The sequence below is a fragment of the Chaetura pelagica genome, unplaced genomic scaffold (assembly GCF_000747805.2).
Source record: "Chaetura pelagica isolate M959 unplaced genomic scaffold, ChaPel_1.0 scaffold221, whole genome shotgun sequence".
NCBI lineage: Eukaryota > Metazoa > Chordata > Aves > Apodiformes > Apodidae > Chaetura > Chaetura pelagica.
The window spans coordinates 9,329,466-9,345,119 of NW_009952533.1; the positions used below are offsets into that span (position 1 = coordinate 9,329,466).

The window sequence follows — 15,654 nt, forward strand, 5'->3', positions numbered from 1 at the left end:
AATAATGTGGTATTTAATAAATAAAGGCAGTGCACAACTATCCAGAATTCCCTATATCCAGTCTTGACATTAATTAGGTGAGATGTTAATTAGGTTCACAGATTGCTTCCAGTAGTGTACAGGTAATTTAAAATGTCACAATCTGCAAAATGCAGTGACTGACCTGTTCTAGCTCCATGCCTCAGCATTACTGAGAGGGCCCCATGATTTCCTTTTTTACCAACTCACACATTTACCCACGAAAATAATGCCACAGAAACAACTGCACAAAACCGTGATGGGTCTGTTAGGTGCATTTCTTCAGCAGCATTAGTCTAATCAGAAAGCACAGTTAATTCTAAACTGTAAACAGTTGTTGAGGATTTCAGAAAATATTCCACTTCAGCTTAAAATAATGACCTAAAGGAACAATAAAACTTTGTGTGTGTTATAGTATATTTTAATCTAGAGCTAGGACATCTTTTGTAATCAGTTATTTCACTGTAGAATGTGGATATAAAATCTGCTTGAAGCAACAGTTAATGGTGAAAAAAAATAAAAATGTTATTACTGTTTTAAAAGATACAGGCTTACATTTCAGTTTCACTGCCTGAACTTCCTGTATTACTTTTAGTTTCCTATGTTCAATTATGATAATTATGGTAGCACTATTCATGAAATAGTTAAGAATCTGTCACAGTTTCTAATGAGAGCCACCATCTACAGAGGTTGTTCTGACTCTTTAAGAGAGATGTGTTAAAAGGTGGAAAAAAGCTCACAAGAATCAAACAAGGCTTTTTTAAATTCAGTAAATAGTTGAACCACTCTGCACTCCTGAGGTAAAATTTATTGTGCAGAAGTCCCTGTGACTGATCTTAGATGCAGGAACCTAGGTTTATGTGCCATGTGCCAAAGCAAGACAAAAATTGTGGAAGAGATCCAAGATAAAATTGTGCAGTTCCAAAGTACATTGTATCAGTAATTCTTCTCTTTGTTTCAAGCTTAACTATGGAAAAAATGTTCAGATTTGATGGATTTTCACAAAAGTTTAAGTCTGAGATACAATCTAGAATTTCTGAAGGCTTTGCTACACTGTAGTTGCACAAACTGATGAAGCAAAACTTTGTTCACATGCAAACTTCAATGAAAAATGTCCTCTTATGAGGTCAGCATCCAACTTCAGGAAAAAACAAGACAAATGAACATGTCCCATATGAAAACTCCACTAACTTTTCTATCCTACATTCATATTCAAATGAACCAACCAAAAAAATTTTGGTTTACAATTAAAATTCCCTTATCTTTTTAGGTTAACATGTTTTATGAAAGGAATATTTGTCAGATGCTTTCTTCTGATTTATTATAAAAAATAAACTTAATTATGCTATATTATACATGATATAAACAATCACTTTTTAAATATGTCAGTTTTAATCTAGAGAATATTGCCAACAATGTTGAATGCTAGCTGAATGACAACATGCCCACTTTAAAGAAAATGGAATTCTTTCTTCACAACAACATTCAAACCTACTTCTTTCATGTTTGCAAAGCATCAAAGTGCTTTCTATATGCAAAGGCTACCTAAGATGCAAAATGTATTCAGGAAGCTCTCAGTGTAAGGCTCCAGGCTCTGAATAAGAGCAGGCCCACGATCAGTGGGATGCTCACACTTCAGGTTTCACAAATATTTCATTGTTTATATGCAGAAATCCAAAAGCAGAGAGGGGAGGGAGGTGAAAACGCAGTGATGAATAGCGAAGAATGGTACAAGTTTTGCAGTTCTGTTTATCAGGCTTTAAGCGTTTTGTATAGCTGAACAAAACCAAACAAAAACAAGTTGTATTACTATTTAATTTCAAAGAGCAATATGAGAATTATCTTTTAAATACAGAAAGTGACACTGAAGCAGATTAGTCTGACTAAATTACTGTTTTTGCTAATTCATGTAAAATGCTTGCCTCAGTTGAAATTTTTCTTTTTTTGGGTAGTGATTACTTTTTATTGAAATTTTACCCTGTTCCTCTTACTTTTAACAGCTTCCAATAATAAATGTAATTCCAGATGCAACAGTCCAGCACTGAAGCTGTTCTATTGTGTAGATTAATCTACTTCAGAAGGATCCTTGGAGTAGAAGGTTGGACTAATGACCTGCTGAGTGTCCTTGCAACTTGAATTATTCTATGATCCTCTGAAAAGTGAGATGTATTTTTATTAATAGCTTCATAATATTTGTTTTACCTGTGACTTCTACAGACTGTTGAAACCGGCTGAGGACATGCAACCTCATCAACTCTCACTCCCACTGAGAAGGTACCTCTGGAAACAGTCCCTGCTTTATCAATTACTGAAAGGAAACCTGGCCTTCAGGAAAGTTTATGATGACACCTGCCAGTTAAGCTGCTGTAGTCCAAGACCTTGCAAAGCTTTGAAGCAAAAAAATTTGTGAGTGGGCAGCTTTGAATGAAGCTTCACTTCATTACTACTCATTAAGCAGTAAATAATTAAAATACCCTGGAAAAGACAGGTAAGATACAAGCAGCAATGTCAGTAATAGACATGAAAGAGAAGAGAGGGGAAAAAGAATTAAAAAAGCAAAGAAATAATTCATTTGAAGCTTTAATAAAGTTTCATGTGCAGTCTTGTTTAAAGATATATCAGACTTTAGGGATGTAACCTAATTACATTTTTATTCTAAGTTCTATGCAAAGACCTTGGTCTTTGAATCTTTAACACAGATCAAACATAGTGTAATTTACTCATGGCTATCAACACTTTAAAAAGATCTCTTCATTAAATGTCATAGTCCTATGAACATGCCCATAAAGCAAACAGGGCAATATTTGATACCGAAAACATTATAAAAAGACTTCAGATTTTCACAATTGTATATAAACAGTTCTCATGAGTGCTACAGCTTATATTCAAGTGTACATAAAATGTTTTTTTTCTAAATATTTCTGATACTATGTCTTGCATAGTTCAAAGAGAAATACTTCTTCAGTAATTTTGGGATGTATTGAAAAGAAACTTGACAATCACCAAATATTGAGGAAGAGAAACTAATTTAAGACTTAATTTTTTTTTGCATGTGTAAAAACTTTTAAGGAAAACACAAATTACAAAGTTTTGAATTAGCAGTGTTGCACTGCTGTGAATATTTTTAAGAGCTTCTCATTACAAAGCAAGAATACAGACCTGTCCTTGAGTGTTATAGCAGAATGGAAAGATTCTCCATTTGAAGAATTTGGCTAGGAGGCTTTTGGCAAACCTGCTTACTTTTACATACCGTAAAGAATATTATTATTTCACTGTGCTTAAAACCAAATATGATTTAAATCAACCGAAGAAAAAGCATGAAGAAAGTTTTTAATTTTCACAGTATGTATTTTCAGAAGCAGAAATAAGAATCCTGCAGAATTCTCCCAGAGTCATCTTATTTGAAACATCTTCATTGCCTATCAACATCTTTAAAAAACACACAAATAATTATATGAGAATATTTTTAATGAACTCTACAGGCCCTTTTTGCTTTCATGCTGTATTAACAGAAGGTTCTTTCATACTTTCTTAAGAGTATACCACTTTGAAATGAAAACATACTTGATTTCTATAACATCAATTCAATATGGTACCTGCTAGATCAATGCTAGTAACAAACCTGTTATAATAAGGTGTAATCTATTGGGGAACTACATTTTTCACTTGCATGAGGGTGAGCTCAGTTATTTAATAAACCTTTTAAACCTGTCATCCCCAAGAATCTATCTGGACTTAGGGCTACTTCTGTCTGTGACTGACTGACAGAGAAAAACATCTTAACTAAAGACTAACTCCTAGAAATGTTTAAGCCTATTTTTACAAAGGAATAAGGAGACCCTGATCATGACTTCTTTACAAACTGTAACCTAAAACCCACACAAAGACAGATGAAACTGGGTTTATGGATTAGCTGTATGTTACAGGAATCAGCACTGAGATATCTAACATGGCTACTTGCTTTGCATCCTGTCCCTTTCTCTTACTAGTTCTGCCTGGTTTTAATCTTTCCAGTCAAAAAGCATTTCACAAAAAGTATTACCTCCACTTTTGTTGATCTCATATGCTAGCAGCATATAAATCTGATGACTAATTCAAAGTCACCACTGCATTGAGATTAATGGCATAATTTTCACAGATCTCATACCAGGGGACATGCATTTTCCAGCATGGCACTGATTTACATTTGGAATTCACTGTGAAAGTTTTATTCATTGGACTCTGCTGTGACACTTACATGCTTTCTCAAAACTACTTTTTTAAAGGTATCCAGAAATATTTCCAAGCACTGCAACCAACAGGTATGGAAAGGTAAGTCTCCTAGTAACCTTTCTGAGACCTCAAAACAGCTCAGCTGCTTGCAACCTGCCTGTTAGAAAAAGTCCCTGCAACACTCCTGATTTTCAAACTGTGCTCATTAATAATTGCAGGGCAGGAAAGTCCAAGTTAGCACAAGCTAAAAGCATGTGCAGGACTAGTAACACCATTTTAGTCCTAGTCTGTGCTCCAGAGCTCATAGACATCCCTGTGCACTGCTTAATTTACTCATGCAGGAAAGCAACCACAGCCTGTGCATGTCTATGTTTACTGGTAAAGCCTGAAAGGTAAATGCTGAGATAATTTGAGGGTGTGAGGATATTTATACATATATATAAGATTGTAGTCATGATATTTTCAGTGCTTCTTCCACAGTTCTCAAAGTCATTCTCCCTGCTCCACTGTCACCCACACAGTGTACCAATAGCCTGTCTTTTTGTAAGGAGGTACCTTAAGGAAAGAACAGTCATGCATCTGTATTAGAAAAACACCACCAGATATGTTAATTACTCATCCTCAAGCTTCGCTAACAAATGCTGTATTGCTTGACATTAAGATTGAAATATTGTTATTTGAAGTACTGGCTTTAAAGCACTGGCTGTATTTGAATGTGTGTGTACATACATATGCATATATATGTCTGTGTATAGATGTGCATGTGTATATACATGTAGGTACATATACACACATTTATTAAAATATCTGTATTACTTGCAATGATTTTGATGGCTGCTTTTATAACAAGTACAATTTCAGATATGTTTGTATTATGCTTTTGAAAAATACATAAATACATCTACTTTAGTTACAACGTACTTAAACAGCTCCTACTCACACAAATTCCTTGTTTCCCCTGGACTGATTTTACAACTGATGTGAGTTACCTGAAAGTCTGGGATGCATATATTTAATGTCTATATCACTTAATGCATGACAGATTTTAGCCATTGATATGTGTCCTGGCTTGAGCCAGGATGAAGCTATTTTTCCTTTTACTGATGTTTTTTTCCTTCAATAAGCTTTCTTTTAACTAGTAGCAAAGTGTCCCAGCTTGGGCTGATAACAGCTGGAATGTTTTTCTAACTGCTAGGTCTTCCAGGTCACACCTTCACTCTGCCAGCTCAGACACTACGGGGAGGTCTATGACCCCCTGTAGGAGGCTGAGTTAGACAGACAGCAAAACTGACCAGAGATATTCCATTCCATATATCTGCATAAGCTCAGAGGAAGGTCAGAGATCACAGAAGACAAATTCCTTCCTGCTTCTTCTTCCCTTCTCTTCCGTCCATGGCTGGTGTCCAGGGAGGACTCCATCCATCACCCTCGACCCTTAGGCTCAAGCTTTCCTGACCCTCATCACTCTCCACTTTCTCCAGCAGCTCTGGGACTTTTTGGGACTGTTCACAGCTCAGGAGATGCTGTGGGAATTGCTGGGGGTGGGAGGAGGCAATAAAGGTTTTTTACACTCCTAAACACGTTTGTATATAATTGTATATATTTTCTTTTATCATTAGTGTTTAATTAAAGCTGTGTAGTTTAGTTTTCAGTCCCCTAAAGTCTCTCCCTCGTTCTCTCTCTCCTTTCCTACCTGGATGGGAGGGGGAGGGGATCAAGAGCATTGTTGTTGGACCTGAGTCAAACTGTGACAAGAGGAAACATAAAACACTCAAATATCATGTCAGGAACTAGCAGTGTTAGAACCAATGCAAACTAGCACTAGCCATGGTGTTTATCAGTACATTCAGACTGTGTTTCTTCTGCCAGCTACAACAGCGTAAACCTGAAGCTCACAATTACCTGTAGAAGAATTTACACTAGTATAATAAAACTGTCACAGACTGAAATAATCTTCTTACTCTCTCATATGCAGAAAAATGCACACATTTACAATGACAGATTATTCCTTTGCTTTGAATGTGCTTTTTGAAGTAAAATTATCTTTTAAAATTAATTTTTCTTGACAGAGATACTGTCCCAAAGACTGGTGTTAACATGGATGACAAGTAATGCTGGATTTAATGTGAGAAAAACAGAAAAATATGAGGACTCTTTCAATGTGTTCAAAGTGACACTGTCATGTTAAATAGCTATGAGAAGATTACTAGTAGCCAAACTAATGAAACAATTTATTCTCAGCCCTGTAAGGAGAGACAAACTATGGAGTACCTCCAGGATCATAACCTGAGGACTCCTACAATAATCAATGAGTAGCATCTCATTTGGGTAACTTGTAAACAGAGTCCTCATTTTACAAGCAGAATTTTTAAAATAAGAGTTAAAATCGCATTCTGCAAGGAGTTGTGACTAAAATCACATTTGCTCCAAGCAGCATGTTCCACTTGTGTCTATAGGAGGATACTCACTTATTACTGTTTTCTTTCTCTTATGTACTGACAAGCACTCATCGCCTGCATCCAAATAGCATGACTGAAGTCTACACTGCCAACACCTCAAATATTTAGCTTTGAAGATTAATGAACATCAGATTATATCCAGCCTTTAGGACAGGGACCAGGCTGAAAGCCAAAGAACTTCAAATTTGATTACACAAAAATTACCCAGCGAATTTATTGATTTGCTTCCAAAGCAAATAACAATCTTTACAAGTACATGTTTAACTTTATGCTCCCTAGCAATCAGCCCTAAGCATATATAGACAGCATCCGTGCATGAGCAGCAAAAAATACACTATTGGCTGAGAGAACTGAGAAGAACTGGTACAAGATATTTACATCTGAAAGGATACACATGTGAACATCTTTAAGACCCACTCCCCATTCTTGTAAATTCTTCCTGGCTGCACTATTAATCAATGCAGTTAAAATGCATACAATTATTTTGATCAGATGAAAGTATCATGGAAATGTTAGGTATTATTCGAACATCTACATACATTCCTGTATTTATTTAGGTACACATACATTCTTTTATGTGTATATATAGATACACATTCCTGTATGTATATATTAATACACACATACATGTCTATACACATGTATCTGTTCTTGTATATAGGTATATACCCTCATAGGAGTGGGCATATGACTAACTCATTTCACAAACAAATTAGATTAAAGCATTATAAAAAACTGAACCAAAAAAGACCATTTGATTTACAAGCGGTATCTATCTGTTCTAATATCAAAACCAACATGTTTAGAATTTACTTATGACACCATTAATACTCATGTGATTTTATGCAATACTAGCTCAGCACCTGCTCTTATACTTTTCTCTGCAATCAGAACTTGTGATTAAATTTTTCACCCACTGAAAATAAAAACTGCATGGAATACATCTGCTGTCTTTTTCTCAGTGGTCTTCAAAGCAAATCCTACACTTACTCTCTCAGCTGCTTCATTTTTCACGTCTCTCTGTGGAGATAAAATATTTGCAAAAGCCAGGCCCTACGGATTCAGTGGAGCTTTACTCTGTGCAGTGAAAACGCACCTTGATTTCTCTCTCCTTACTGTTGTTAATAAGAAACCCATCTTCTGAAGTTTCTAATATTTTACAGCAGAAAAACGAAATTCCCCCTTCTCTGAGCATCTCAAACTGTATTTCTTGACTTTACTGAAGTGCTTCTGTGATGAGCTAGAGATATTTAAGCATTCAACATGTTTTGCTTAACACGTCATAAAGGTAGGAAATGTTAATTTTTTTTTTAGGCAACGGTTCAATAACAGCAGTGAGTCACACTCAGCATGAGCCTTCGAAGCTACAAATACAGAGAGTTTGCTTTTATACACCTTCTTATAATTTTATTTTTTAGTAACTGAAGGACCAAGTGAAATGGTTGCAAAAAATCCACCAACTTAAACAATTTTATTCTATTGCGTATCAGGCAAATAATCTAATTAACAATTTTTCACTCAAAATGAAAATGGCTTGGTTGTGACTGGCTGGGCTTTAAGCAAGTGGTATCTTACCTCCTGGGAAACTGAATTTTATTTAACTTTAATTCTTGGAATAATACTGGAACAAATAAAGAGTCAAATAGATTATTCCCAGCCATTTAGAATGAACATGAAAATATTATAGCCAATGCCAATATTTCAAGAGCAACTTTTATCAAACCTTTCTTCTATTTAGGTTAGTAAAGTCTCTCTCACTGCCATATAACATTTTGTAAAGCATTAGGGAAGCATAGTTCACCTGCAACTATTGTTAGGAGAGTGCAAACTGGTTACAGAATCCTATATAAATGTTGATTATTAGTAGTTCACTGTCAGTATGGAAAAAAGTATTTGGTGAGGTTCCACAGATGCCTGTCTTATGTCCAGTTTACTACTTAGTATTTTCATTAAGAATCTCAATCACAGGATAGAAAAATGCTTTTCTAGCCTGGGCTGTTATATGATTCTAGTTACTTCTATTAATATCTTTTCTAATTTCAGAGACTCCCAAGTTTGAGGATACAGATACAATAAATGGAGCTTGTGGTGAAGTATAAATCTGAAGTAAATACCAATGTGGAAGTAACAGTCAAACAATCAGGGTGCCATTTTCTTTTAATAAGAACAGAAAAACATAGGCTGTTTTACCCAAGTGTAAATTGGATATAATTAAACTGAGTTATGTGTTCACATCTCTTCTAAATCAACTCAGTTTGTGTAACTACAGAAGTTATCTACTCAAACACCTGTAGCCTGAGGCAGCACTACAAGTGTCTTGTCAAAAGCAAGCAAAAGGAAATAAGGTCAAACCCAAAGAAGCTTTGTGCTAAACAAATGTCTCCTTCAAACTTATGCTTTGTTTTTTATGAGAGTACTTTCAACTGTTTCTGGAATGTCAACAGAGGAAACAGGTCTGTGAATAATTACAGACTTTTTTGTGTTCCTATTTGCCACTACGAAAATTAAAAATAACAACAGTTGTAAAACTTATTCTAAATTATGGTTGCTAAACAATTTTACTTCAAAATGCTGTGCCCTGTGATGAAACATTAATTGCTTAATGTGACTGACTCAGTGCTGATACACTGTAGGTTTATGATACCACTGACTTACCTTTTTCCTCATTGATGACGCCCATATTTGCATGTGCTTGTGCCAGTCTTTTCCCACCATCAATTTTAACTAGTTGAGCAGTGTTGAAGCATTGCTTATAAAAGTAATTACGTAACCATTTGTCCTCAGGTTCATTAAAACAGTAGGCCAAGTTAAGCTGGTTATCATACATCTCCTCATAGTGTCCTTTAAAAACAAAAATTACAATAAAAATGTTAGATTATCATCAGCTTTCAGAAACCTTGCATATTACAATGATAACCATATAATGAGGAGATATTTATATTTTCACCACTCAAATACCACCAAATTCTCCTACACACCCACTCAAAGAAAGTTAAGGGAAATAATAACCTTACAAATTAGGCAGAATTAAAAACTTATTTTAGCAAAATCACAACAAATTGCTCTCACTTCTGTATGCAAAATCAAATTTCAGTTCAATAAGACCCATAAAACTTGGATAAGACATTTGCTATTCAAAAGAGAGCATCTAGAGTGAGCTGAAAAAGCACACCGTCACTGTTGGAGAACCATTTGTCTGAGTCACTGAGACCTGAAAAAGAATCATAGAATGTCAGGTTGGAATGGACCTCAAGAATCATCTTCTCCAACCTTTCTAGGTAATACTATAGTTTTCTCAGCCTCTCCTCATATGGTAGGTTCTCTCCTCCAGTCTTCAGATCATCCTTGTGGCCCTTCTCTGGACCTTCTCCAGCCTGTCTGGATTTTGTAGAACAGAAACCAAAACTGAACACAACACTCCAGGTGTGGTCTGACAAGTGCCAAGTAGAGTGGGATGATGACTTCTTTGTCTCTGCTGGTGACACTGTTGTTCATGCAGCCCAGCATCCTATTGTCCTTCTTTGCCACTGCAGCACACTGCTCACTCATATCGAGCCTGTTATCCACCAAGACCTCCAGGTCCCTTTCCACAGGGCTGCTCTCCAGCAGGTGGATCCCAGTCTGAACTGCACTCCTAGGTACAAGACCTTACACTTCTCTCTGTCAAAATTCGTAAGGCTCCTGCCAGCCCACTCCTCCAGTCTATCCAGGTCATCCTGGAGGGTGGCTCTCCCTTCTGGAGTGTCAACCTGTCCACTCCTCTTGGTGTCATCAGCAAACTTCATCAGGGTGCTCTTGATCCCAACATCCAGGTCACTTATGAAGATGTTAATCAGCTTTGGGCCCAATATTGATCCCTGGGGGGCTGCACTTGTGACCAGTTGCCAGTTTGAGGAAGAACTATTTACTATCACCCTCTGGGTACCATCTGTCAGCCAGTTCCCCACCCACTGCCCAGACCAATTCTCAGTGCTGTAAAGAGTCAGTTTTTCCAGGAGGAGGCTGTGGGGAACTGTATCAAAAGCTTTGGACAAATCCAGGTGAATGACGTCCATCACTCGCTCTGCATCAACTGAGCAGGTTGCTTTGTCATAGAAGGAGATCAGGTTTGTCAAGCATGATTTACCCCTGCTAAATCCATGTTGGCTTTTCCCAATCATGTGCTTCAACTGACTTGTGACAGACCCCAAGAAAGGAGCACTTTCAAAACATGTCTAAGGTAGCAACAGTGGTAATGGAGATACAGAAACAAATAAAACACTCTGCAACCACAATCCATTAATTCATACAACTTTAAATGTCCAAAGTAAGACAAACAAGAAAAGCTTTGAGTTTTCATGTGTATTTATTTTTTTAGTACTTTATCAATCTTAGAAATTAGGGACAAATGGAAATTTTACAACTTGCCCTGAAAAAGACAGTTCAAGGTATTGCTCTCAGAATAAGTGTGGAAAGCAGGGGAGATTCAAAGTTACAGTTTCTCTTTATGATATGAAGATAAAAAACACATTTAGTTTCTAATGTATCATCTCAGACAGCTAAATGAACCCACACTATCCCTAAAATTTATAAAAACACCAATGATCCCAAGTCTAAGCAACATTATAAAATTATATATGTGTTAGTGACAATTTAAAATTACAGAATGAGAGTTTCTGTGGAATTAGAATTATTTTTATCAGGAAAGCACCTTAAAAAAACAAACAAACAAACAAATTCTACAAAACGCCTCTTCAGATCATATCAAAACTGTATTAATTTAAAAGAGATTTAAAACTTATCTCACAACTCTTATCACACTGCTTCTCCCTAAGGGGTGTGTGAAGTAAAAACCTACACACTGCTGAAGAATCTACGAGGTAATAAAGTCCGGCATGAACCTAATTGTTTCACATCTAAGTTTCTGGCTGGATAAACTAAATAATTTTTCTTTCCAATCTCTGCTCCTGTCAGATGTGAATGGGAATAATTAGGCAAAATTCCATTGCAGCTTTGGTTGGCTACTTATTGTGCTTATGTCTGTTAAATTAATGCAAGCCAAATAAGCAGTTCTTAAAGGAATGTTCAAGTAGTTGGGTAAAGAAGGAGTTAAGAACCACATGTCTTGCAGCAGGTGAGAGACTGTTTGGTTAAACTAGATGTGTGAACAGAACAGCTTTGCTATTGGGACTTCTGCAATCTGTAAGCTTTGCTCAAAAGAGAAAAGAGGGAAAAGAAAGAAAAAAAAACAACACACCCTCTTACTCCTGGGTATGGAGCACCACACAGAAACCAACTGGGAAACCGCTCCACTCCCCCCTCATCCCCCCACACTCCCCCAATTTTAATACAGGTAAGATCTCAATCAAAGCCCAGATCTTTTCCAAGTGTTTTAAAACTACAATAATATATAAAAACACTTTGATCAAAAAAAGCAGTGAAGTTATCTTCTTTTGTTATCTGAAGGAAAAATTGGGGAAAATCCATCTTTCAAAAAGGACTAATTTCTAAATCCTAAATTCTATCGTCTATTCATGTCACTCACATTGTTTGGAACAGCAACAATTACTCAGAAAAGTACTTTGCCTCACTAAGCCACACAGAAGAGTGGCTCCTCTCTATCATGTTCTGTCTCAAAATTCAAAATGACAAATTATGTATGCTGTATAGAGGAATTAATATAAATCTCTCATTCTGTCTGTTATCATTATTAAGTTCTTTGACTTCAGAACATCTTGATAAAGCTCATCAGTGCACTGCACAACAGAGAAAGAACCTTGTTCTGTCTTTTGAAAGAATCCTGTTACTACCTGAGCATGGCTGCAGTCTTCAACAGGTTTATCTAGTATTTGTTTCTCCTCCATTTTTACCTATCCTGACAATTTTGGAGAACATTGGCTGAATCTTCCCTGCTTAAAATTTTTGGAAATAAAGCATTCTTGAATATTCTGTGGATTTGTCTTTTGATTTACAAATCCTCTTCTTCAATATTAAAGAATACTTTTTTGTTACTTTAAATTTTTTTTATTATTTTGCTTTCCTATTTTCTGAGTTTTTCCTATATAAAGGGGTACTTGATACTTCTCTTTAATAATTCCCATCCCAATATATAAAATTATTATTATTGAACCTGTTTGTGTTACATACATTTCAATTTCTAGTATTTTAAATAAAATAACACCCCTTCCAAGAAATTATGTTTCACAGTCTATGTAGAATCATCAAAGTAGAAATACTCCAGAAATTACATCTACATTATAGTCTCATTATTTGTACTATTTGTTTGGTACTACAACATAGCTTCAGTTTAGAAATTTGGTTTTGAGAGGAATAATTTTCAATAGATATACTTAACGTATTCCTAATCAGAACATTCTTCATGGCTGTGAATTATCATTCCTTTTGTTCCCTCCCCTCCCCCCACCCCCCAAGGCCAAAAAATAACTCTTGGGTACCAGAATATCCAGGAGTGTACATCATAAAACTTAGTCTTAATTTCTAATGTATGAGTGTTTTGGTACAAGAGCCTTGTAAAAATCTCTGCAAATGATACTGGAATGGAAGTAACATAATTAGTTTGGCCTTAATATACAGTTATCTATCACTGTTTGTGCGCACATGTATGCACACATATATGTAAGCACAACTATACATATGTATAGACAAAAAAGCCAAGACATAGTTGAGATTAATCCAAACTAACCAATTTACATATAGATATGGGTTACCTAGGGTTCCTTTGCTCTCAATGAAGAAAAGCAGATTGGCTGTGATTTATCTCAACCCAACTTCAACATTTATTGCAGCACAAGGGAGTACTTTTAAAGATTATCTCAAAAATAAAAGGCAGTTTCCCATTATGCTTACAAATACATAAACACACACGTGAACAGAGAAACACAAAACCTAATTATAACGACTAACATAAAAAATAACAATACACATTATATATAGCTTACCGCTAAGTGAAAATTAACTTAGAAGATACCAGAGGATACATGCAAATGGCTACAATAACATAGTAAGGGGAAAGCAATTGGATTATGGTCGGAGTAGAACACTAGATACAGATTTGTTGCCTTTGAAATCTTTGTTACACAGTATCAAGGCACCAATGCTACATAAAATTACGCAAATAACTTCAGGTAGTGCCCTGCAAATCTCAAGAGACAGAACTGACCTGGGGCGGACTATTGCTACTGCCACAGCTTTGATTGAATGAACTTTAATGTGACCCTCTGATGACTATCTTGCCGGTGAATAACAATGAGAAGTGCACAAAGACAACCATTTCTCTGTAATTGTCTTGGACAGTGGCTGACCAGATGTGCTGGTCATAAAATAAACCCCAAAAGAGAGACTTTTAAAAGTCGTATTGTCTTCTGGATTCAAAGTTTGATGTACACATCAAGAAATTAATTGAGATTATTCTGACAGTGGTAAAGCTAGCATCAGACTTAGTAAAAGTAAACTTTTACTTCTCCAGAAGAAAAATATTCGAATAAGTGAATACTGCCTTCTATGAAATCTCTCATATGTAATTCAGTTGTTGAAGCTTTGACACCTCTGATTTTGTTGAGTAAGCTCTCTACAGCTGATAATAGAATACACGTAGGCAAGTTATCTCTATGTGTCTGTTGATACAAAAAGAAAAAAAAAATCTTCACAACTTATCAGAGAGGGAATGATGTTACTGGAGTGAGACACTGAATGAACTGAAAGAGAAGTCTGAATCACATAAGCAATTGTAAAATGGTTCCTGCAAGACAAATTCCTGGTTTTAAATAAGAAACAACTAATAAATCACACAGGTAAAGGTTCTAAGGCTGATCCCATTTATCTTAAAAAAATTACATTAATTTCAGAAAACATTGGAAGCTAAATTCAGGTCTTCCAGAACATTTAAGTCACACCATCGTGAAAACACTGTAGAGCTGAACATCTATCCAAAACTATAGCTACACAAAACAAACAGAACTTGACTGAGCAGATGATGAGTCCCAACAGCTCACTGTTTTGGACTTAACTGAAGATCTGAAGCAGGACTAAGAACACATCCTAAGGGGAATTATCAAACAGAACATTTTTTCAATACTAAATTACCAAATCAAGCAGAAAACAAAGTCATGCTATGCTGCAGAATTTGCTTTATAATATTTCTATATTTTTGTCACAGAATATGAATTACCAAAAAATTAATTCTTTAATTTTGTTTGTTCTGAACCTTTGAAAAATATTTTAGTTGTTCTTTACAATGGAAAATAACTTTGAATTTGGATGTTTATGCACAAAAAGGAAGTATCCATATCAAAATGTGCTAATATCTTTTTGTTAAACAGATATCTTAAAAAAAGAATCCCTTTGATTTGAGATTAAACATGAAATGCCATATATTTAACATACAGTATTTCCTGCTCTGCATCAGGATCTCTTCAGGTGCACTCAACTGACATGACAAGCAGGATCTCTGCTTGTGCTGAAGCCACAGACCTGGCTGACCCACTGAACAATATCATTGTTCCTGGGGTTTTCTCAGGAACTGTTCCTTTGGCAAGCAAATATGTGCATGGAACAGAGGATCGTTGGTCTGCATGTTTGTTGTGTTCAGCCAGACAACTGCTAAGTAGCGCAATGCACTGGGATAGTGAGGTAGAGTTTGAGTGTGACAAACCCAACAGAGCTAAGAGTAATGAAACACAGAATATCTGCAATCACATTAATGTGACTTACGCACAATTGCTGCCATGTCTGTATGATATCCTTCATGACAGGATGTAGTGGAAGAAAGAAAATGTAGTACAGAAATGGTCTTTAGAGAACAGATGAAAACAACATCATAAAAACAACATCATGGCTTGGTGTTTTCCTTGAAGAACAAAAGAAAGAGGCTGTTGTTCTTCTTAATGGAAAAGAGAACTTTCACTGATTTTTAAAATACAAGTACCAGAAAGAAATTTGTCAACATCCATTCATGGCTCAATATTTT

The 15,654-nt window shown here is 35.8% G+C and overlaps 1 protein-coding gene across 1 annotated transcript in view; it reads right to left on the bottom strand.

Moving 5' to 3' along the window:
* TTC29 (tetratricopeptide repeat domain 29) overlaps nucleotides 1-15,654 on the bottom strand; it is a 138,635-nt gene that overhangs the window by 98,901 nt on the left and 24,080 nt on the right. Inside the window, exon 4 of the mRNA XM_010009002.1 lies at nucleotides 9,345-9,530. Within this exon, the coding sequence (XP_010007304.1) occupies nucleotides 9,345-9,530 (186 nt within the window). The remainder of the gene's footprint in view (nucleotides 1-9,344; nucleotides 9,531-15,654) is intronic.